Source organism: Crocodylus siamensis, chromosome 4 (assembly GCF_052110815.1).
Source record: "Crocodylus siamensis isolate JL-2025a chromosome 4, ASM5211081v1, whole genome shotgun sequence".
Taxonomy (NCBI): Eukaryota; Metazoa; Chordata; order Crocodylia; family Crocodylidae; genus Crocodylus; species Crocodylus siamensis.
In genome coordinates, this window is record NC_143398.1 from 228,195,312 (window position 1) to 228,220,893 (window position 25,582).

At 43.4% G+C, this 25,582-nt stretch overlaps 1 protein-coding gene across 4 annotated transcripts in view; it reads left to right on the top strand.

Moving 5' to 3' along the window:
* LOC149867628 (von Willebrand factor D and EGF domain-containing protein-like) overlaps positions 1-25,582 on the top strand; it is a 350,434-nt gene that overhangs the window by 316,860 nt on the left and 7,992 nt on the right. For all 4 annotated transcript variants that reach the window (XM_090045830.1, XM_090045828.1, XM_090045829.1 and 1 more), the window contains 3 exons: positions 10,261-10,356; positions 11,529-11,624; positions 22,754-22,851. In XM_090045830.1, coding sequence (XP_089901956.1) covers positions 10,261-10,356; positions 11,529-11,624; positions 22,754-22,851 — 290 coding nt within the window. The remainder of the gene's footprint in view (positions 1-10,260; positions 10,357-11,528; positions 11,625-22,753; positions 22,852-25,582) is intronic.

Genomic DNA, 25,582 nt, shown 5'->3' on the forward strand with positions numbered 1-25,582 from the left:
AGCCCTGCCCTTCTTTTGGGGCTGATAAAATGAGGTGCAAGAGATCACTCAAATCTGTGTTAGACTCAGCCAATTTTCAAGGCTGAGGATTGAAAATGGCTGTGGCAAATTGTAAGTGTATGGCACGTAAGATCAGCTGGCACAAATGCAGTATGCAAGGAAGAGCTGATTCAGACTTTATGTATCTTAGAGCTGGAGCTTACAGATAAAACCTTTCTAACTCCAGCAACCTAAAGGTGCATACAAGTATTACATTCAGATTGTGCTAAGCAAGGTTAGGGCAATCTAAACCCAGACATGCAAGCATTCACAGGGCTTAGGTCACCCTAAAAGTGGCACACCCAACCTAAAGTTAGTTTTTGTCACATGAGAACTAATTTTAGATTAATATGGGATTCCTACCTAGTAAGGGTTAACCTGACTTAGCAAATGCTTGTATGGATTCACATCACAGCCCTGGGGCTGGAAAAGCCCAGCCACTTTCTACAACCCCAGGCCTATGCTGTTTTTATCCATCCCCCAACCCTAACTGGGCTATTTTTACCCCTGACTGCCTCTCCCTCAAACCAGGCAGCCCGTGTACCTGCCAACTCTTCCTACAAACCTGCCATCCTTCCCACCAACCCACCACCCTTTCCCCTCTGCAGTCTGTCCCTTGTCTTAGTAGACAAGGGAAGTGCTTGCTCATGGTGGTCCTGACTCAGGTTTAGGTGACTTAAATTAAGCCACCTAAACCTGGGCCAGGTCTCATGAACACTTGCTCATGCCTTATGACTATATGGGTAAAATAATTGCATATATTGTGTGAGGTGCTCTGAGTATTATTTATGTCTTTATTATTTAAACTTATTTGTTCATAGCCTTATTAAAATCACTCATCACCTAGGGATGTGATTATCATTTTCTCTAGGATTATCAGCTTCAGCCTGGACTTTATCATCACTTTAGTAATCAGAACTTTCAACAAAGTAAGGATTAGGAAAGTGAGTTTCTAACTTTGGTAACTTCAACCCATGTTTCATGGGAGCCCGTTGTCTCATATGTTCCCTTATAGCAGTGGTTCTCAACCTTTTTCACACTGGGACCCATTAGCATAATTATCAGCTTGCCGCAACCCGTGACCCACAACCCCCTGGCTCCAACCCACATAGTCTCTCTCTCTCTCCCTCTACCCCCTCCCCTGACTGCATCGGGTCCCTTCCCGCCCTCTCTGGCTCCTGGGGCTGCTCTCACAATGCTGCATGCTCACCATGCCCCAGGTTGCGTGCTGGCTCCATGCAAGCTGCCAGCATTGCAGCCTGCTTGGGGAAATGACAATTCCGAGACCTCCCTGGGACCCTTTACAATGTTCTTGCAACCCACTTTTGGGTTGTGACCCATGGGTTGAGAAATGTTGCCTGTCACAGAGCACTCAGGTGCCCTGCACCTGAGAGCAGAAAACAGCTTGGGAGAGACCCCTAGTGGCAAGAAGGGGGAGGCTCAGCTGCCAGTCACCAGGGCAGCCAGAGTCGCAGGTTCTGGTTGCTAGGGCAACTGGTGGAGCCAGCTGATAGGAAGGGGCAGAGCTTGGGCCTTCTTAAGCCCCAGGCGTGAGGCCAGGAGGGCAGTTCCCCTCTGGTGGCCAAGGGAGGGGGAGCTCGGTCAGTGCAGACAGAGGGGAGAAGCCCAACTGCATGAGCATCCCCTGATTGCTGCTATGGGTTGGAGTATTTCTCGGTAGGGATTGAATGTTGTTCGGCCAGACGGTTTAGCTTGTTATAGCCCGGGGGCTTTGTGTTTTTGTGTTCGCTGTTTTGACCAGAGGACCGGGTGAGGCTATTAGGGGTTGGAGGAGGTCTCATAGAGACTCCACAGTAGTGTGGGGACCCTGGAGCCAGAGAGGGTGCAGCATTTGGGGTGCATTGACCCCGGCCCCAGAGAAAGGGGGCAGCAAGAGGCCCCAAGGAGGTAAAGGAGAGGGCCAAGTCACAACAGGGCCCAGGTCAAAAACTACATCAGTACCATCTGCGAAGCTTGGGCTGCAGTGTAGGGGTAGAAAAAGGAGCCACAGATAGCGCCCCAGGGTGCATAAAGTGGGCAGCCTCCCGCTAATTATATCAGTCAATTAATCAATTAAGATCAAGGCATGGCAGGCAAGTAAGCAGGTGGTTGGCCCATAACAGGAGGGAGGAATCACCAATAGAAAGGCTCCAGTAGCGATACCCCTGTCACACTGCCTTATAGGATTCCATTGCCTTACCATACATAAGATTTTGTGCTCATGAAAAAGCATGAGAGTTTTGCTATGACTTAAGTGGAAAAAAGATGAGGCCCTTTTTCTTACTTATTGATGGCCAATTATTCTGTACCCAGGGGCATTTATACACATAACTCCTTGTCCCTCAACGTCCCGGAGATCCACAACTTCGGAGCAGACTCAATTAATCGAACCTGGTTCGCATGCGACCTGATGCAAACTGTGCTGCACTGCGTGCAGTTGTATAAGTAGTGAAATGCACATCAGCACTGAGAAAATGGCAGTGGTGCACTTTTGAACTAAAGCACTTCCAATGCGTTTTAGTTCAAAAGCGCACTGCTGACATTTTCTCAGTGTTGATGCATATTTTGCCACTTATACAACTGTATGTGCCACAGCGCCAGGAGTTTTTCAAAGCACCCACTGCTGTGGCATGTGCATGTGTACAAATGCCCCTGGTTATTGTGATAATGCAGGATTCTGCTCCCCAACCTACATGCAAAATTTTGTTTTAATTCAAATGAATAACAAACTAGAACATACAGTTTCTTATAGAAATTACATTTAGAGTGACCCCTGAGGCAGGTGGAAAACCTTTAGACTCCGCTGTCTGTGGGTCAGCTCATTAGGCATTCTGCAAAACAAAGAGGGGGGAAGAATCTTTTCAAAGTCATGTTAGTGCCTGGGAGGATTAGGATAATTCGGTTTGCTCTCCTAGTGTCTGATAATTTATTTAGTTTCCCTGGGAGAGGCTGTAACATTTTTGTTTGCTATTTTGAAATTGGAGCTCCTCCACAGAGGCTTACGAGTGGGACTAGGAAGGATCGGAACTAGTTATAATCAACAAATGCTGAAGTGCCTTGTGGGTATTGAAAATGGAATTGTATTTAGGAAAGGTAAGGGAAGGGAGAGCTAGGAAGAGATGTCAGTAAGCAAAAAAAAAGGGTAGAGATAATACTTCATTTATTTGCATACAGGTGCCTTGTGGATTTCCTATCAAGCAAAGAGAAAAAGAAAGACGGTGAAAAAGGGCAGGCATGTATAAAGTTAGAAGAGCTCTTACCTTCAGATTGTATTTGGCCCTAAACTAATAGTCCTTATTCATCTCCTACAGTGCTCACTTTTAGCTGAACCCCATTCAATTTCTATTGTTGCGTAAGGAAGGCTGTCACAAGTAACAAAATTAATTTAAGAAAAGTCAGTACTATATTTTCATTACTAAGTTAACTAATTGGTTTTAAGGTGATCAAAGGAATTGGCTGTTGGAAGGAAACATACAGGAAGGCTGGTATCACCACAACATATCTAGAAGTAAGCAAGCAATGTGACAAATACATTATGTTTAGCATATGATGAGAAGAAAAACAAAATTTGGTTAAATGAATCATAACCACTAGTTAAGAATGCTGGTTTGAACATATACTGTAATGCTTTTAGTTACCATCCTTTTTCAGGGCTTTTTAAGGGGATCTTTTCAGTATGCTTGTTGTTTAAAAATTGCACATGTATGGCGATCCAACTTTTACAGATGGCCTGCAAGCCATATTCCTAGATCTCAAGAGCATTAGCTTTGGAGAAACAGATTAGTGTTTCAGAATCAGAAGGCAATATGGGTTTTGTTGTACAGCCCTTTAGACTGAGTTGAGTGAGCACAATAAAACCTAGGTAGTAATTTCATGATCCAGATTTTGTACTTTGTCATTATTAGGCCAAATTATAAGCCTTTAAATGATAATTAAAGCAATAAGTGACTCAAATTAAATACAGTGCAAAAACCTAGGTTAAATGCTGGCTACAGAAAAGACAGTACACAAAAGAGAACATCAACTCTGAATTCCTTTGAGTTTGTCATTGTTGTCAGAGCAAAATTTTTGATTAAATGCTGCCAACACAGAAGAGCTGAAACTGACATGCGTGGCTTGACTCTGTGAGTGGGAAGTCCCAGGGCTCACCCAGCCCGTGCCCCCTGGGTGACCTGCGGGCCTGTCAGTCATTGCTGACCTACTTTCCCCACAGACGCATGCTCAGACTGTGTCAGCACCTGACATGAGGTAATCTGACTAGAAATTTCTCTGCGGAGAGCACTCTGATTGGCTACTAAATTCAGATAAAAGTTCAGTGGGCCCCTCCCTGACTGTCTCACAACTGGGGGAGATCGCGCTAGCTGGAGACAGAGGCTGGTATTCCAGGGACTGTCTCTCAGTCAGGCTTTGGGGCCTATTGATCTCCTCCCTTGCTCGGCGTTTCGTGTTGCTTGTTGTTGTTGTATTGCGGTTTTGATTTCCTGGCTTCTGACCTATCTTGGCATTGACCATTGACCATGACCCGGATCATCCCTGCTGGCTTTGCTTTTGACCTCGGCTTCGGATACCACCACTTCTCTTCGTTGTCCTTACTGGACTGGCGTCACGACCCCGTTCTACCCGACGTGTTACAGTTTTGTTTGTTCGTTTACTCCAGTTAATGAGCTGTTGACCAGCCCTGGGACTAGCAGTGAGCAGCCGCACCTATCCCTCAGGGGTAAAAAGCAAGGGCTCACTGTGAACCTCGTGGGCCAACAGACCCCTCTGTTGTTGATTGTTTGCTGGTTCTGTAACTGTAACTGAAGAAAGAACTGTGCCTCCACTTCAAAGTGTGAGTAAATAAACCTATCTAATTTCGAAACCAATACGCTTCCCGTGCCGCTCAGACTCCGTCGCCGCTAATCCCACCTGTTCCGTGATCCAATTGCCACCCCGGCCCACCGTGACCTTGGGGCCCAATTCATTCGGTTTTTGTGTCCCCGACAATTGTATCCTGAATTTGCTTTTGTTGCTGCTAGAGGTTGCGGCATTTTTTGGTATTCTACCAGTAACTGCTAACACTACTCTTTCTTCCCCTACCCCTTCAAATGACCATGCACCATGGTTGTAGCAAAGGAGAGGGAAAGCATGTGACAAGATGGGATGGGATGGGGGTAGAGAAAGGGAGGAAATAAGAGATGCATATTAAGGGCTTAGTCCCAGATGATTGCTACAACCTTGGATTTTACCCAGCCTCAAATCATCCAAGGGCAGATATCTGTGCTAAAAAAGCTGTGGGTTTTGGCATAGATTCTAAATCTAGAAGCCAAGTGAGATCAATGCTGTAGCAATAAGATACACTCATAAAGTTACTGTATCTTAAAAAAAATAGGCCAAGTAACCATTCAGGAAGAGCCACTGAAGCAATTGAAGGGTTCTAGATATATAGGGCACATCTACATGAGATACCTAACTATTCATTAGAATTTTTACTGCAAAGTAAGCATGTTTGTCTACATGTGCATATGTTTACTACATAGTAAACCTCCCTAATCCTGAGTAAATTTACCACCTGCAAATGCAAGTAGCAAATTTACTCCAGCACAGTAGTACTTGTATAGAGACCCGAATGGGAGCAAAATCTGCTCCTGGTCAGCCATCCACCTGATATCTCCCTGACCCCAGAGACACCTGCTGCCAGGGAGGGCTCTGCCACAGAAGCCTAGGCGGGGACTATGTCCCTCTACCCCAGCAGCAGGGACCTCCAAGCCCCCTGAACCAAGATCACAACTGGGGAGCTAGGGCTGGGAGATACTTAAATCCCAGCCCCCACTCCACCATCACGGTTGGTGAGCAGGGTACTGGGAAACTCTTATCTCCCAGCATCAGCTGCATGATGGTGGGGCCAGTGCTGGGAGGCCCTTATCTCCTAACACCAGCTCCATGACCACGGGGCTGTTGTTGGGAGATAAGGGTCTCCCAGTGCCAGTCCCACCATCACAGACCTGGCACTGGGAGATAAGGGTCTCCCAGCACCAACCCCGCCATCGCAGAGCTGCTGCTGAAAGCTCCCTCCTGGCAGAGGCAGGGAAGGGAGGAACAGACTGGGAAACTTGTTCATCTCTCAGCTCTGCACTCCAAAAGCTGGGCAGGGAACAAGCTTGCCATCCTGTTGCCCCCCAGGTCAGTGGTCATGGAGATGAGTGGGGAACAAGCAGCTCAGCCTCTGCCTAGCATGCAGGGCAAGGACTGGGAACTGTTCTGGTCAAGGACAGTCACAGCCCCGTGCCCCAATAGAGTGTTTGAGGCATAGGGCTTGGAAAGAACTGCAGGAGTAGGGTAGGTCCCAGACCCCTGCCCCAATTCACTTGTGGGGCAGCTGCAGCTCTTTCCAAGTCTCCTGCCCCAGATTGGGGAGCCAGGGCCAGGAGCTCCATGCTGCTGCAGTAGGGGCCCATTGCAGAGCTGCAAGAAGTTTGGTGCTAAGAGCAGCAAATCTGCTGCCTAGCCCCTATATGTGTAGACACCTACCTGGAAGCACTTAATCTGAAGAAGTTTACTCCTGAGTAAACTGAGGCCAGACCAAATGCATGTGTAGGTGCACCCATAAGGCAGTTAATTACCCCATTCAATGATGTCTGAGCAAATCTTGGAGGAGTCAGTGGAGTGCATCTATCCACTGCCACTGATTTTGAGAATCAATATAAAAAAGTCCCAATTTAAGAAAGCATAGAGAGTTTTGCCTTAGGGCAAAGCATTAATAAAAGAGTTAAGCACTTGCAGTGACTAATTCTAGGAGTCTAGCTTGAGAGCATTATCCAGAACCTCATGTTAGATGCTTAGGCCCTCTATACAATGCACAGGGAATTAACATCCAGCGATGATATATGAAACATGCAGCTCACTGGGTGCATCTACATGTGAAATCAAAATGAATGAATAAACTCCCATTACATCACACCAGAGTTTATTGCTCCTGGGTGCTGTATTTGAATGTGTGCCAAAGACCAGCACACTGAGCCAGGTCAAAGAAGTCTTTGCCGGGAGGGGGCAGGCGGAGGGTGGGGGGAGAGGGTCAGCCTGCCAGCTGAGGGCTGCTCTGACCCAGCTAAATGTGCTGCAGAGGGGCTGTCTGGGGCTGGAGCATCCTCATACCCCATCCAGCCCCATCAGCATGTACACATGTGTTCTAAGAACTAAAGAATGCTGCCACTAGATGCAGCTACCTAAAGCTAGTCAATAAGGAAATGGTGAGGATAAAGGTATGTTTGAAATACACCCCCCTCCTTTGGACTTAGATCCCTTACTCAGAACTGCAGGGAGACACACGTGCCAAATCTTCCAAAGAACTGAGCAGGCCCACTTTTCTTTTAAAACATGGCTGTGGGAAGAAGGAAAGTTCCCCCTAATACTCTTCTGATTGGAGCACTTGGTGAACAACATTTAATTATCTAGTCTATCAGAGAGGGTCCAAGCCCACATCTCCTAGAAGCAGTGGTATAACTAGGTCAGGGCAAATGGGGCAACCATCCCAGGTGCCAACTTGGGGGGGCGGGGAGGGAGCTGCTCGATCATGACAGCAACCAGAAATCACCACTGTGCCCTGGGCTCCCAGCTGCATCCATATGCTGCTGCCGAAGAGACTACTTGGTTTCAGTCCATACTCTTAGAAACATTTAAGCATTTAGGATTAAACAGTCATTGAATACAGTACAGAAACAGTCATGGCATCAGGGTCTGGAATCCTGGGTCTCTGCCTCACAGTCCTTATCACTGGACTAGACAGTCAGGCTCCTTCTTGTGCTCTCGTTTTGACTGAGGTCTCCCTAAGACCTAATGAATCTTATATTCCTTTATGCACAGGGGCAAGTGGGGCTGCAGACTGACCCCATTCACAACAACCTATAATGTGATGGTTAGGGCACACCTATGGGCTAGGGACAGAAGTCGCGCATAAACTGGTTTAAGTGATCAGAAACTTGTTTAAACCTGTAACACAACATAAATTCAGTGCATATAAACCAGTTTGAAAATGGCTGAAACCAGTTTGAGATAAACCTGGTTGAATGCAGTATCAGACTTAATTGATTTGAGTCAAACCAGTTTATGCAATGTCTGCCCGAGACTCTTTCCTGGTTTAAGTTAAAGCAGAATCCCCCAGCATCCCATACATTTCACAGCCCTGGGCTGGACTGGGCTGTCTTCTGGAATAGAGCAGGATTGGCCCCGCTCCTCTTCTTCCTAGCCAGAGCACTATCACTGCTCTGGCCGGTTGAGGGACTGCAGCAGCTGCCAGGCTTTCCCCCTCCCCCCCGCCCCCAATGGCTGCACAAGCAGGGATTCCCCCCTCCTGCTGCTCTTCCATGGCAGGGACCCCAGAACAGGGACCCAGCATCTGGCTATGCCCCCACCCCCATACTAGCTAATTCTGAGAAGTGCCTGTGTGGGTCTCCAATTTCACTAGAATAAAGGCAGACAGCTAGTGGCTTGCAAATGCAAATGCATCCTGCAGATAAAAAGAGCTTGAAAATAATGTGAGAGATGTTTTCTTTTGTAGGGCTTGATGGGCTGATAAACTTTGTTCTGACAAGCAACCTGCTGGTTGTAATTTGTCAGTCTTCAAAAGGGGACAGAGAAAGATGTTAGAAATGACCTGATTTGCAGACAGTATAAAGAAGCAGGGAGAGGGAGATTGAAAAGCTTGGTATCATCAATAGATGCAGGATCTGGCAACACTCCTGCACCTTGAGCAGCAAGTAGGGAAAAGCCTGGAATAGTGCAGGGAGGGTGGGGGTTTATACCCCTCCCTAACAAGAGCATCATGCCAGGGCCTGGCTACACCCCCAGCTCAGCACTATGAAAGGGAAGGGAGGGCTGCTCTAGCACCTCCTGCCTTCTAATTGAAGCCACAGCAGGTATGTGTATGCATTTCCTGATTCAAAAGTGAATGTCTATCCACTTGCAAATTGGTTTAATGTCTGCAGGTTAGACTAACCTGCAAAGATTGAAACAATTCAGGCTGAGGCATTTTGAATGTCTGTCCCTAACCCTGGGGTATACGTCCTCCTAGGAAAAGTGGTTTTGAAACCCTTAGGCTGTGGAGGAAACTGAACCTGAGTCTTCTACCTCCTGGATAAATGCTTTAAATATTAAGCTATTACGTAACAAGAATGACCTGCCAACCATCTTTTAACTAAAAGAAAATGTGCATTTGGACATGCATTTTGTGGGGACACCATTCACAACATGCATCCCCTCAGAGTGTGGTTGGCGCACTCTGAGAATGCCTCTCAGGTTTGGGGGCCATCAGACATTTAGGAAAAGGAACACCTATTTTCTGGAACCCAGCTCAGCTTAGGCATGAGCTGAGGGTTGAGATGCTCAGCCCTGCCAAGACTGGGGCAGTTCAAGGTATCCAGGTGCCCAAGATCTTTTTGGAATCCTGCCTTTAGGACTTAAGTTCAATAGTATTCATATACCTCGGTGCCGTCCAAGCTTGAACAGGCAAGGTGTTTGTATGTGGTTCCTGGAAGTTCCAGAACAAAGGCAGTAAGTGCAGGGCATAGGAGGAACTGAAAAATCTCCTAATTAAAAAGAGTGACAAAGTTATCCAGTTTATGCTGACTGCAGCCCAGATAAAGATGCATCTCATGTCTTTATCGCATGAATAAATCTAGTGAAAAACTAAATATTTTAACACTGTTGTACAGCACTACCATATATCAAAACAAATGGGACTATAGACTTATCTTGTCTTTAGCCTTGATTGATAAAATGCAAAAATTTGCCTGAAATTGTGAGAAGCTAATCTGTTCTGTGCAAGTCCTCTCTGATCCAGATATATGTCTGAGAACATGTTTTCCAATCAGGAGGTGAAAGCTTAAACAAGAATTTGGCAGCCAACAGGAATAAGTAGTATTGGTCTGTCTACAGCTGCCACAGAAGATTTCTTGTTTGCTTTTTCGAGAATCACTGTAATTAATGCCTCTCTCATTTCTCTGGTGAGGCTACTCTTATTGAAGGCTCCTTGAAAGGTTTTCTACATAACAGAGCTCAGCAGATTCTACAAGGGTTTACAGGAGCTATCAAGCCCCTGAGTTTCACACTTTTACATCCAAATTACTTTTTGTTTTTAATTACAACCAACTTAACCTTATGAAATGATGTAAATAAGTCCTGAAGTCAAGTCTGTCTGCACATTATTTCCTCATACCCAGTTCTTCATTTGAAACGTAACTGCAGGTGTCTGCGATCCCATGTGCATGAATGGAGGGAAATGTATAAGTCCAGATGTCTGTGACTGTCCATCTGGTTGGAGAGGCAAGAGATGTCATAAACGTAAGTATCTCTGCCTCCCATCAAACACAATATTGTTTGCTAGTTAGGGTAGTCAGCATAATTTGCAATCCTTTTTTAACATTAGAAAACTATATAGTGGCTAGACTTTATTTTGCTGCTTCAGCAGTGTGAGGAGAAAACAGTTTTATGTACAGGTAATGCAAAATGCTATAAACATTCAATGCTTGCAAGAAAAGGTGTGGGGGTGGAAATTCAAGCCCTATCCCATGCAGCTGTTTGTTATGCATATTTTTATGGAAATTCTTTTTATGGTATTAAACCTGAAGCAAACTTTATGTTTTAACAGCTATACATATTCTGTTATAGTTTACTGAGAAATGCCATATATTTCAAAATACTTTACTATTTAAAGCCTGTAGTAAAGCTTTATACGCTCAAGGTCATCAGATACATTTCAGTGAATAATTCTGGTTACTGATGTGTTCTTACACTCTGTTGTATTACATGTAACTGCAGTTTACATGGGGAAAAATACTTTAAAAATATATTCTGATTTTAAAATGTTTCAGAGAATATATTTCATTACATGGTTATTCATTATGATGATGTTGGCAGATAAGGCGAATAAATTTCCTATCAAGATGACACTCTGCATGCAAAACATTACTATACTGGCTTTTCACCCCTTGAGTCCTGATGGTGAGGGTGGCCTGAGAATCAGCATGATGTAAACTTCACCACTGGTCTTAAAGTACAGAACTGATCATTCCTTCTGAGAGTCTGCATGAAGTTTCAGACAGACCCCCCTACACTTTTCATGCCAACTCTTAGAAGTCTTTCTATATATAAATTAAAATGTCAGTGGCAAACTTTAAACAGTGATACAGCTGAACTCCATATCCTATTCATTTGTAGGCAAACATGAGTATGCAATTGATTTAATAGAAAATAATTTATGAGTGAGTGGGACACAAGGGCTAATGGTGCCTCCAGCAGACAGCCAGGCAGACTGAGAGAGCCAGTCTGACTTGGAAAGAATTTAATATCACCAAAATCCACAATGCTAATTACCTTGTGAAGAACGCACATTAGCTTCTTTTGAGTCCTGAAAATGAACAGAGGAAACAAATTCCAGCAAGTCATACTCCAGGCTTGGAATAAGGGTTCAGGTAGGCCTTCTCATTTGTCTGCTTTTTGGTTGTTCTGTTTAGCTGCATGTCTGGAGAAGTGTCTGCATGGTGGAGAATGTATAGGTCCAAACATCTGTGAGTGCACTGAAGGCTGGGCAGGACTGCTATGCCAGACTCGTAAGTACTTCTTTAATTATAGCAGTGTTATAGCCAACCATGCTGGGATACAGATACAGGCAATAAATGTACTGCAGGTATTTTCTATTGTCCATGAACAAGGTAATTATTAAATACTTAGCACCGGGTTTTTGCCTCCCTTATTTGTGCAGTTCAGTACCTTATTGATTTCAAGTAGAAGAGGCGAAGGAGGGCCCTCAATTACTTAAAAGGATGACATCACTGTGTTTGGCTTGTTTGTTTAAAAAGAAGAGAACTGACCATATAGCCACAAATACATATAAAAAAAGACAGTGTACATGCCTCTTTGGCCCTTTACTGTGCCACCAAAATAAAGTGAAAAAAGAAGGAGCTAGACACAAGAAAAAACCAATCATTCTGTTCTCCCTCTCCATGTGGAATGATGTGAAAACAGAACATGCATTTTAAAACTAGATTTTAAAAGTTCTGTTTTAATAACCTCGTGGCTCCAAGCATCGCACATTCAGAGTGCTCGTGAGATGGGGAAATTTCCAGATGTGATGGGATTGCAGCACTTGGAAGAGAAGAACACTTATTGTAGCTAGTGTTTCTTTCTAATTCATGCATGTTGCTAACACTGAAGTAGAAGGACAGTATAAATTTGAGGGTCTAAGTAAAATATCAGCACATCGCCCCCTTTAAAGGTCACTCCTTTTCTTGCACTGCTTAATTAAGTATTCTTTCTGTTCCAGTCAAGTCCCAGCAGTTTTATAACTATTGCTTTGTTCCAAATGTATATTGGTTCTTTTTTTTTTTTTTTCTGAATTTTTTTTCAAAATTGTTATTATTTGATGACACATTTCTGGTTTAGCTCATTAGGTGTATAAATAAAGCCAGCTCCTCACTGTGAGAGACTAACAAGACTCAATATTTTTTTAGCAGTTTCTGCTGTTTTACAACAGACATACAAGTTGAACAGCCGAGGCAATTTCTTTCCCTTTATTTAATCAGGCCCTTTGAAAACAGTTCCAAATCAGTATACTTGACATTCACTCTGCTTTTACTATTTTATCCCAGTGTTTTTCAATGAGATGGACAATTTAATCAGCTTTTTGTCCAAAAATTGCTGGCGCTTTGCTTCCAGGTCTCAGAGCAAATCTAAATGATGACCATTAAGAATATGGAATTTTGCTATTCAAAAAAAAAAGCAGACTATTGTGGGAGAGTAGATGGTTGGGTCTTAGAGGCTAGGTACAGACATTCAAAAAAAGAGGGCAAAATCAATCTAAATTATGCAGTTTTCTGTATGTGACGTAGTTTAGATCGGTAGTAAACAGAACACGCATTCACCCTTTGGTGGGTGCAGGGCTGGGGTGTTGGTGGGGGAAATCTTAAACCCGGTTCTGCCATTTTTAAACCAATCTATGTGCGCCAAACTTCTGTTCTGTTATGGGTATAACTTACCCATACAAGTGATACCCTGATCACTTATACCGATAAAACTGTAATGTCTGTACCTGATTATACCGTTGCTCTACGGTGTTCAGTAGTGCATCAGGGATAAGGCAGTGGAACCAGAAAATCATCTCTCTCTCTCTTTCTGTCTCAGATGTTAGGTATAAAAAGCTTTTTTCCCACAGAAGTGAAACCCAGAAAAAGCAGACTGGATTTCAGTATTGTGAATACAGGAATACATTCACGAATATCCAGGATTCTATACAAAAAAAAATGCACACATGAACATGACAAGCTTGCCCAAGTGCCCACAGAAATGTCCACCTCTGTAGCTGCTGGCACTGCCAAGTTGCTAATGGTAAGGTCAAGAACTGGAACTAAACACTGGTTACCACTCTACCCTATGTTATTACACTGGTATTACTCTGGCCCTTTTCCTAGCACCAGGCAGCCATGCATACTATGGGCCAAATTGAGGCACTGCACAACTATTGAAACCACTGGAATCATATCAAGGATGCATTTGGCTCCTCTGTTCAAAGCTGCTTTGTTCAAGCCTTTCAGAATTTAAACCTACAAGCTTTCTAGATATTTTGCTTAGCACTTGGACTGCCTGCCCTTTTTCTGCTCATACAAGCACAGCCATCTTCTCAGTATTTTCTCTATTCTCAATTAGAGGAAAAAGAGAAAGCAGAGCACTCTCCATAAAAATCCCACCCCAGGTTCCTGAGCAGATGGAGGGGGAAGGCCAACAACACGTCATGGTCAAAGGCATAAAAGTCAGCTACCAGACCTAAAATGTTACCTGATTCTGGTTTCCTGATTGAACTCCCCCTGCAGAGAGAGATTAACATGAGCAGTGCAGTCTCACCCAAGGCTAAAGCCAAACTGAATCTTCAGAAAGACCTTTTGAAATATCAGTGTAGTTAGAGATGCCATGTCATGGGCTTCTCAGTCTTCCCTAAAACTCAAAAATATAAAGTGTGGCATATACCAGCTTTAGAGACCTGGCAATTAATTTCAATAATTAAAAACACTAATAATGGCTCCAAACCCGCTTTGCTGGGTTTCACCTGAGAAGAGGAACATTAATATAGATCATAGCATTTCATCAAGCAATGCCAGCTGAAACACAACCAAAGAACAACCTCAGTGCTGCTGCAATGACAATTAGCTCAGTCTAAATCTGAGTGATTTTATCTGCTTCATGTATTGAAAATACTTCAACAGAGAGGAATACCTCATGCTGTAACCAGCTGTAAATGTAACAGATTAATTGGTTTATACATCATGAAACAGTTCTGCTGATTAGTACTGTAAGAATGTTATGATACAAGCAAAAAAGAAGTATTTCACTTCTCGTGCAACCATGGCACTGAATTTAGCAATGTTTTATGGTATAATCAGACCACTGCACCCACCATCTTCTCTTCAGTTTTACCAGTTAGTGAGTACCAGTATATCACAGAATTTATCAAGGATAAAGCTTGGAAAGAGAATCCTGTGTTTCAATAGCAATGAATGAAATACAGTGATACAGCGCTCCTGTTCTATTAGGCTTTAAATAAAAAGGTCAGTCAACAAAGTAGTGTTCTTCCCCAGTCATCTGTAGCTGAATAGAATAGCTGCTGAGAGAAGATCGATAAAAGAAGTCATTTACAACAAATAAGGTGCATAGATATCTATAATCTTGACGGTATTAAGGATTAATGGTTGCATTTCAAACCTTATTGCAGGCCTAGGGAAATTACCTTTCAGAAAGTCAAGTTGAAAGATAAGTTGTTTCAAGTGTTCAGAATGACCTAACCACAGAAATATTAGTAGCAGCTTCATCGTCAAGGCTAAAAATGCATTTCCATGCTAAATCCATAAGCATTTTCTACCTGGCACTCTTATTTAATAACCAAAAGTGTTCTAAAAGTTCTATAAGCTAAATTATTTGACCACCACATCTGGCCATTTTAGCTTTCTTCCAATTATTTAGATTTGAGACCCCTTCTAAGCACTTTCTGGCTGCCTCTAGCCTCCTCTTTTGTGTGCTCACACAGACACCTCTCTCCCTCTTTTTAGGTACTGGGAAGGATCACTAAATCAAAACAATGAAGGTCCAGTCCTACAATCTGATTCACGCTGGCAAATTCATGCCAAATCAGAATGCCAGTGAAGTCAAAGGGTTTTTCTATAGGCACAGGAGCCTGTGTTCATAGATCAGAAAGTAGAATTATAACCCGAGCCTAAAAATTAATTATAAAATATAAAAAAGTTATAGTCATGAGAGATCCTCAGCATTAAAATTCAGGCTGTTATCTGCTGTTCTAATATTATTGAACACATACTGGATTCTCATTTGCCCTTCAGAATATCTTCTCTTTATTTGCATGTTATAAGTGTCAAGCTTATAGCCTTATAATTTCCTGAGCATTCTTGTTCACTCCCTCGCTCTGAATGGTGTCTTAGACATGCTTGCTTCTACATTTTCTGTGTAACCCTTTCAATCTTTAAAAAGACCCCTCAAAGATTGTCATTTGCATGCAAATTACAGTTCTGTTCTTTTAACACGTGGGGATAAATCCCTTTTTGTACTGCGCATTTATTGATTATAATTTTAACATAAGCTTGGCTTATTAAATGATTTTCCTCACTGAGTGTACAGGATAACACATACACGGTCTGTGTCATTTTTAGTGTTTAGTGGCTTAGCATCCCTTGTAAATACATTTATGAAATATTCATTTGGTCTTTGGTTCTGTTATTATCCTCTGTGATTTCAATTCCAATTTTCTTTTGAAATATTTTAACTTTTTCCCTAACCACGTGCTTGTCTTTTTGCAGTACCATGGGGAGCGAAGGGACATAGTTTGCCCATTTCAATATTACTTTTTACTTTTTTTTTCTCTTTCTGGAATCGTCTGAGAATCAAAGAAATTAGAGATAGAGGAAGGTCTGCTAGGCTCTCTGATCTCTCTGTAGAGAACAGCTCCTTGTTTGGTTTGATTTTACACCTCCCAAGACATATGGGTGTCCTTCAGGGGTCTGTGCTTGGACTGGTGCTTTTCAACATCTTTATCAATTATTTGGATGGGAGAGTGAAAAGCTCACTACCAAGTTTGCAGATGACACCAAGTTATGGGGCAGTGTGGTCACGTCAGAACATAGGTAGCAGATACAGGTGGGCCTGGACAGGCTCAAGAGTTAGGCAGACTGGAACCAGATGAAGTTGAACACTTCCAAGTATAAAGTGGTCGATCTGGGGGCAAACACCATCAACATATATACAGGCTCACCAGTGACAGCTTGGCTTGCACCACAGCCAAAAGGGGCCTACAGGTAATGATTGACCATTGTATGAATCATGGGAGACTGGTGCCCTCGAGTCGGGGGGGGAGGCATGTGCCCCCCCTGCAGTGACCAGTCAGCTGGGGGGGGTCCCCTCAGGGCCATCTCACTGATTGGGAGGGGGAGGGGTCCCCCACGGCCAATCACACTCACTGAAAGGGGCCGTGGAGCTCCCAGAACTGGTCATGGCCATTTCTGGGAGTGCCACAGCCACTTCATCCACCGTTTCATTCCGGCCAATGCTCACGGGGGGGGCACTGGTGCTCCCACCTGCCCCCCTGCCCATCACCCAAGCGGGGAGCATGGCCTGACAGAGGGTGCACCAGTGCTCTCAGGGGTGCACGAGCACTCCCCTGAACCCACTACATATATCCACTGGTATGAATATGAGCCATCAGTGTGAGGCAGTGCTCAGCAGGGCAAACAACATGCATCAACCAATGCATCTCATGTAAAGCTAAGGAAGTGATACTCCCGCTGTACTCAGCACTCGTGAGACCACAATTGGAGTACTGTGTCCAGTTCTGGGTGACGCACTTCAATAAGGACATAGAAAAACTTGAGAGAATCCAGAAAAGAGACACCCATATGATTAGGGACTTGTAAGGCTAGCCATACAAAGAAAGGCTGAAGGACCAGGGCCTCTTTAGCCTAAAGAAGAGAAGGTTGAGAGTGGACTTGATAGCGGCTTACCACTATATCAGAGGAGTGCATCAGGAGCTCAGTGAACAACTGTTCACTAGGAGAAGACCAGGACCAAAGGGTACACACTCCTGAAAAGCCACTTCAGGCTTAATACCAGGAAAAACTCCTTCGCGGTCAGGGTGTCCAGACTGTGGAATAAACTCCCTCCAGAGGTGGTGCATTCATCTACCCTGGAAGTTTTCAAGATGAGACTAGATAGTCACCTCGCTGGGGTCACCTAAGCCCCAGCTGTCTTCCTGCATTGGGGAGGGGGCTAGACCTAATGATCTGCAAGGTCCCTTCCAGCCCCTAACAATCTATGAATCCATGAAATGAGTTTTCTGTTGCTTCTCACCATTCCACTGCCTTAGTATCACTCACATCACATGCAGTTACCCCATTCATAGTTTTCCTTCCTGATAATGGGTAGGCATTGCATAGGGTTGGTGTAGGATCTCAGAATAGCCAGAGGCTGTTGATTGCAGCAGTCACTTCTGATATTTGTAAACTAGACCAGGGTTGTCTAACTGGCAACCTACAGGGGGTTAGTTTATAGCCTCAGAGGTCCCACCTGGCCACCACTCCCCCCATCACTTTGGTTGCAACACTTTAGCTTCAACCTCTCTCTCCCTCCTTTGGATTCCACTTTCTTCCCCAGGTTTAGGGGGCTGGGGTGGCACTGTGTAGCCTGCCACAGAAGTCTGTGGCCCTAGGTTACCCATGCAACGTGGTGCAGTGGGAGGTCACACTACACCAGGGAGCTAAGGGTGAGGCCAGGGAACCTGCACAGTGTGTGCCCCTGGGGGACTGTAGCTTAAGCTAGTGCAGCCCACATGGCATGCAACCCCCACGGGAGCAGCTGTCTGAAGGTGCACAATCCTGAACTAGATTTTTCATTCTTTTTCTACCCAGTTCAGACCCAGGCCCAGAAGCTAGATGGCATTTTCTGACAAAAGATGTATCATCAACAATTTCCTGACCAACTCTTGTAATAACATGTCAACTTATGATAGAATTATAGATAAATATGAAAATAGGACTGGAATGGACTTTACTAGGTCATCTAGTTCAGCTCCCTGCTTAAGGCAGGATCACCCATGACTAAACCATCTATGCAAGTGGCTGTTCAACCTACTCCTGAAAACTTCCAAGGATAGAGATTCCACAATTTCTCTAGGTATCTAACTCCAATGCTTAACCATCCTCATAGTCAGAAAGTTCCTCCTAAGTTTTAACCCATCTTGAGGCAATTGTTCTTAATCCTGCCTCCTGAGGCCACAAAGAAAATCCTATTGCCATTTTCTCTATAATCACTTTTAAGGTATTTGAAGACCATTATCAAATCCCACCCTTAATCTTCTCTTATCCAAACTAAAATAACCCTAGTTCTGCAAGTCATCCTTCATAAATCTTTTTTCCCAGGCAAGTGTGGGGCAAGTGTTCCAGGTGAGGCCTCACCACTTCTGAAAACAGCAGAAGAATCACATCCATTGATTTGCAAGTGAAATTCCTGTTAAAACTATCCAGAATGCTGTTGACCTTTTTGCAGTAAGAGTACAATGTTGGTTCATATTCAACTTAAGCACCAGGTCTTTCTTTACAGTACTGAAGCCTGACTAGTCATCCTCCCGTTTGTATTTATGCATCCAATTATCTCATTTGAAGAGCAAGACCTTGCACTCGACCTTGCTAAATCATTTGATTGATTGTGGACCATTTATCCAGTTTGTTCAGGTCATTCTGGATCCTAGTCCTACCCTCCAGAGTATCTGCAATTCCACCTAACTTGGTATCATCCTTAAATTTGCCAAGTGTGCACTCAATCCCATCATCAAAATCATTCATGAAGCTGTTGAACAATCCTGGACCTGGGACAGACACCTGGGGAACCCCACCTGATACCTCTTCCCGACTAGACACAGTACCATTGCTGATGACTATTCATTGAGCATGATGATACATGTTAGAGTTCTTTAATCTAGTCTGTATTGCCTTAACTTGTTAATGAAGATGTTGTGGGAAATAATGCCAAAAGCCTTGCTAAAGTCAAATTATATCACATCCACTACTGGCTGTTGATGAATATATGTTGGCTGTTCCTGATCACCTTGTTCCTTTCTGTTCACAGTAGCATTTTATAGTCATTGTCACCCAAGTTATCTTCCACCTTCACATTCTCAACCAATTCCTCCCTGTTTGTGAGCAGTAAGTCAAGAACGGCTTCCTCCCTAGTTGGTCTGTCTACCATCTGTATCTAAAAGTTATCCCCAACACACTTCAAGAATGTTCTGGCTTCCTGGGACTGCTGTGTTACTCTCTTAGCAGATGCTCTGATAGTTAAAGTCACCCTTGAGAACCAAGTCCTGAAATTTGGAAATGTCTTTCAGTTGTTTAAAGAAGGCATTGTCCACCTTCTTTTTCTGTTTTGGTGACAGGTAACAGATGCCCACCATGACATCCCCATTGCTGCTCTCCCCTCTGACCTTTTACCCAGAGGCTTTCAATAGGCATACCTTCCACTTCGTACTGTGGCTCAGAACATATGAACATCCTGTATATATACAGGGCAGCACCTCCTCCCCTCCCCACTTTTTCCTTTGCCTATCTTTCCTGAACATGATCCATGATCTTGCTCCAGTCATGTGAACTGTCCCACTGGGATTCCAATTGGATCATAATTCTGTGATTTTACTAGGACCTCCAATTCTTCCTGTTTGTTTGCCAGGCTTCTTGCTTTAACAAATACTTCAGGTATCTAATTGATTGTTCTGTCTTCTCCCTGAGAAAATTGCTTAGGCTTCTGATTCCCCTTATTACATTTTAACCAGACCCCTTGACTGTTTACTTACCTCTGGACTTTTGTCTCTATCCCCTGGTGAACCTAGTTTAATGCTCCCCTTACCAGGTTAGCAAGCCAGTATGCGAAGGCACTCTTCCTTCTCGTCATCAGGTGGACCCCAGCCCTTCCTAGAAGTCCATCCTCTTGGAGCACTACGCATGGTCAAAGAAGCCAAAGCTCTGCTGGTGACACCATCTGCACAACGATGTGTTGATTTCCCAGATGTGTCTGTTTCTAGCTCGAGCTTTATCCTTGACTGACAGGATTGATGAGAAAACCGCCAGGGCCCCTGGCACCTTCACCATTTTGACCACAGCCATGTAGTCATTTTAGATCTGCTCTAGGACACCCCTGGCAGTATCATTAGTGCCCACATGGAAACATAATATAGGATGTGCTGGATGTATCTTGGCAACTTTTCTGTGATATCTCAGAAACAGGTTCCTGGCAGGCAGCACAACTTCCAAGCCAAGAGGTTAGGCAGGCAGGTAGATCCCTCTGCACCCTGCAGGAGGGAGTCACCAACCACCACCACACATTGCCTCTCCTAGGAAGCAGTAGGCTCAGTTCTCCCCTTTCCCACCCCACCATTACAGGAGCATGGCTTGCACTTTTCCTGCCACTAGAGTGGGCTCCTTCTCACTTAATGCCAGAGCTTTGTACTTGTTCACTAGCTAAACAGCTGCAAGTTCAGAAGAGGAGTGCTGTCTGTTGCCAGAGGTGACAAGCTGGCAGCTTCTGATTTCCACACTATCTGTGTCTTTTGGGGCTTCCAGTGCTTTGTCTGGCTGGTACTCTTCCATGATGCTGGAGGTCTCTTTGGGCATTTTTACACAGGCTCCAGGGGAAGGGAGGCACTTTAAATTAAACTGCCTCCATGAGCCTCTCTAATTAAAGCACCTGCAGCAGCTCTATATCAGCAACCCTGCACTTCAAAAAGGCAGCCGGGGCACTTTAACTAAAGCTCATTCAATGCCATTTTGAAGTGTGGGAACACTGATACATGAGACACGGAAGCTGCTGGAGCAGGCTAATTAGCATGCTGTAACCAGATGCACTGTAATTACAGCACATTGGAGCAGCCCTTCCACACACATGCAGGCACCCTTTTGTGCCTTGGATCTGCGAAGGTCTCTTGCTCAAATATGCTGCTGAGCTTATCTACCTCCTCCTGAAGCTCCCTTCCCTGATTCATGAGAGGATCTACCAGGAGGCACCTCTCACACCACAAGCCCTCCCACATCTGGCTGTCCCTGGCAGGGACATGCGGACTGCGGTGCCTGAAGAGCCGGACCACAACCTGGGTGGAAGTCTCAGTAGTCAGGGGCTGTGTCTGCAGAAAACAACTGCGAGGCTTCCTCTTCCTGAAGAAGGGTGTTTGTATGTGAAAGCTTGCAAAGAAGAATTTTTCCAACTATTTTAGTTGGTCTAATAAAAGATATCGGGTTTACCGAAAGAACCATGTCTGCCTGTGCTCTTAGGCCAACACAGCTACAACTGGTAACCTTAACCAATATACTTTGAAAGTCTTGGCCTGACTCTCCAGAAGAGTGGGTTAAAATTCTTGGAGTGCTGATTTACTTGAACTTTCTTAAGTAGATATATTGAGTTTTATACGGCAGTCTATCTGGCAGTTATAAATATATTAACTGCAAAATGGAGTATTTTGCTTGGATAAAATGGTAATGAAGATGGTATGAGAATCTAGATAGATTGGTGTGTCCTTAATTTTCACTTCCCTTTTCACGGTGTGTGCAGAGTGACTTTCTATAGGCCTCCGCCAGAAGGAAACATGAAACTGTGTGTATATGCATTCACCTGTAGAATTATGTCTAACTGGTTTCCAAAACATTCAGTTCCACTCCTAGCAACTAGAACAGAGTATTTTGGAATATCTTTTAGAAAGTTTAACTCAGGAAGTTTAATTAAAATAATACGACGTGTGTTCTTCTTGGATTAGTGCCTTATAAATTGGCTGTTCTCTTTTTTCCATGCCAAAACAATGTCATAAGAGCATACACTGCTAATTAGAATGAAAAACTGGCTAGAAGTTGGTAATTCACTTTTACTTTAAGAAAACATTGATTGATTGTTTTATTAGGTGAATATATTTAAGCAGGTGCTGCTATGATTAAAATAGATCATAAAAGTGAAGAACACCTATATTGTAACCCATCAAATTGGAAAACTACTGTTATGTTTTAACTTGGAATAGATTGCCAGTCACTGATTCTTTAAAAGCTGGAAATTATATGTCCTTATATCCAGGTTTACAGAGTTCACAATATGCAATTCATGAAACTGCATAGCCCTGTTTCCTCCTCCCCTTTTAAAATATTGCAGTAACATAGCCTTTGGGAGTAAATACTTAACACATCTTTTCATCTCAACTCAAGAAAAGATATTTTTTATTTATTTATTTTTTTAGCAACTGCCATTTTATTTCTATTGGAACAAGAAAAAAAAGCAATTTTGGCACAAATCTGACCCCAACCATTACAGCCTACAATTCATCCTGGCTTTGAAAAATAGGCCTTATGCTGATCCGTTTCCCACTGTGATTAACTGACTGTTTTGGCACCATCTTCTCTAGCCTCATCATTACTGAGATTAGGACAAAGAGAGACGAGTAAAATGATAAACACAAATGGAAATAAGAATGGAAAAATCCTATGATAAATAATTCTTAATGCCAGAATACATTCATAGCCCCTTCCCCCGTGCATATGAAAATACAGAGCTTGAATCATAATTCGCTTTGTCATATTATTTGAAAAATCAACCAAGTATTCCCAACCTAATTATGTTTCTTACAACAAGTGTATTTTTAAATAATGTGATCTTTTCTTTGCAGCGCTTTGTGAGCAGAAGTGCCTGTTTGGAAGCAGATGCATAAGACCAAATGTTTGTGCCTGTAGAAGTGGCTATACTGGGGTAACATGTGGAAAGAAGGTAAGATGTACGTTCAAAATACTGAATTCAACTAGTAAAATGGTAGAAGTCAACATTGTTTTATGGGACAATGCATTAACCAGATCTTGTAATATTCAAGGAAGAGGTCTATAGTTATGAAAATATTATAAAGAAAGTTAAATGTCTGGTAGATTTCTGGCCTGCCCTCACCCCTCATGTCCCAGAAATACTAACCCTACGAGGACTAAGGATGTCTGCTCAGGCATGGTTCCTTTAGGGCACAATTTTTATTTTTCAGATACACAGCTCAGAGTAACACCAAACTAAAGCAGAGTCCAGAGGCTTTTTTCTACGCGTGTCACCCTCCTACTCCAAGATCAGCTATATTCCTTCCCTCAGCTCCCTTCCACCTGAGCACTCATGAGCTTTTATAGGAGCCATGCCATTCCCTCCCAAATTATGTAAACCAGGCCTATCCCCACACTCATTAAAGGGGCAGACAATTTGTTACATACCTTCCCCTTCCCCGAACTTTGCTCAAACCCAAGGCATGTTATATGGTCCAGAGTCCCTATTTTGTCATGTTGATATACTCTTGCCTTTTCCTCAAATCAGCAGGGTCTGTGCACAAAGATGCAGCGTTCCCTTCCCAGTCTACTGACCACCAAGGGTAGGACGCTCCTCTCCTTCCAGATGTATTGATGTTTAGTTGCTGTAGATTCAGAAAGGCATCCCTGTTTCACCAAAAGGCCAAGGTGCCCTTGAGCCACCCCACTCCTTAAACACTTTTGGTCTAATTGTTTCATGAATCTTTCATGTTGGGGTGCCCACTACCCTTTTGGAGTGGCAAACTATGCCTGCTCCCACTTTTGTTGGCTCTCCAGGATTTGCAGGAGGTTGGTTGGATATGATAATGCTGTTCCTATTATTTCTGCTATGTTGACACTGCAAGGCATAGAGTGGAGTCTATCCTATCTCTTCATAACAGCTATCCCTTCTGCCTCTCTTTTTCTGTAGCTGGCTTAATTTCCCCTTAGTTCTAGGGGCCAAATGCCTATCTGCATCTCTTATTTCCTGCAGGCTGCTGGCCTGTCTCCCTCAGCTCAGGAAAAACAAACACCACACCCACAATCCATGCAAGCCCTACTTTTAATTTTACTCTTCAGACATATGACTTACAAAACAACCCCAAAACATGGCCTCTCACCAATGCAGTCTGCAGGGCTCCAGAACCTTTCTTCTTGAATTTCTTCTTCCTTTTTCAGAGGCAACCATGCTATAAGTCCTTTGCAACTGACCTCTTTAAAGGAACCACTGACTCTTTACCAGATATGCCTAAAAATTGAACTTAGGTGCTAGGTCAGGGTCTCTAGACTTTAAAAAGAGGAAAGTATTTTGTTACATCTCTATACTTAGAATTCAGTTTAACTGTACATTTTGTTGACAGCTACATTTTCATATAAAAGTACAATTTCTACAGTGGCACTGAAATGCAGTAGGTCTAGATCACAGGAGTCAGGCTCGTTGAAATTTTCTGGACACCTTAGATCTATTAAACAAGTCAACTGCAGCCTGGGAAAATATGGTTTGTGTTTTCTCAAATGCTTTGTTTAATATAAAAAGTTAGACTTTAACATTATATGAAAGTCAAGCTAGACATAAAATGATTGAATGCAAACACCTGCAGACAAAGTGAATTATCTTAGCAGAGCCAGAGTTAACTTTCTGAAGATATCAAACCAAGTTTATCAGCTTGTCTTCAGGATGTTGTTGTACTTGTGAGTGTGCAGTGTGATACATGTCAGTTCACAAATGAAATGTACCTTTGCTGCATTTCATGACACATCAAATCAAATACTGAGCTCCCAGTTTTCCCCCAAATGAATTATACACAGCAGATAAACATTGGGTAAAACAGAAGTTACAATAAACATTTCCAAAAAAATCTGTAAATATTATTTTATATCCACAAGCACAAAACCATGAGCAGTGCCTGTAGTCACATGGGATTCCCCAGTAATTCTATAATTTGCAGTCTTCCTCCTCGCCATTCCTTTTCAAGTTTCTGAGACAGCCTTCTAATCTATACTGCAATAATATTAACTTGTTGCTCATGAATTCGGTGCTTATAAAAGGTCAGGTCAGGTTCCCCTGTTACAGAAATTTACAGTACACAGTACTACCTGGCCAAGTGCTGGCCAGCAGTTAAATAACATGGCAACCTTCAGGGTGTCAATGGCTTCAGACAGAGAGGGTACTAGTCTCACCCCTGACAGAGGAAATGCTGCTAAAAGGATGTGGAACTGACATCTGCTCCATGATAGGATAGACTGGGATTTTTAACCCTATTCAGCAATCAGTCTAGGAGTGAAGCCCAGAAGACAGACAAATGAATAATCTCCTTTGTCCTGGCCTCTGCCGATTATCAGAAAGATTGGCTGCCTACTAAAACTCCTCAGCATAATCCACTCCTACAGAGAGTGTCCTTCAAAGCTTCATCAGTCACTCATGCCTGTCAAGAGTTTGGTCTTACAATCAGCATCAAGTAGACATTATGGGTCATAACAGTGATTTACCTCCAGTGATCACAATAGTTGAAAACAAACTGGATATTGTATGTAAAGTTGCATACATTACCTCCATTGTTACCAACAACCTCTCTATCACTTGTGGCTGAACTGAATGACCATATTAGCAAAGCATCAGGTATCATAAGTGTGCTGAGCAAATGAGCATGAAACAACAACAAACTTACTGTTAAGATGAAGGT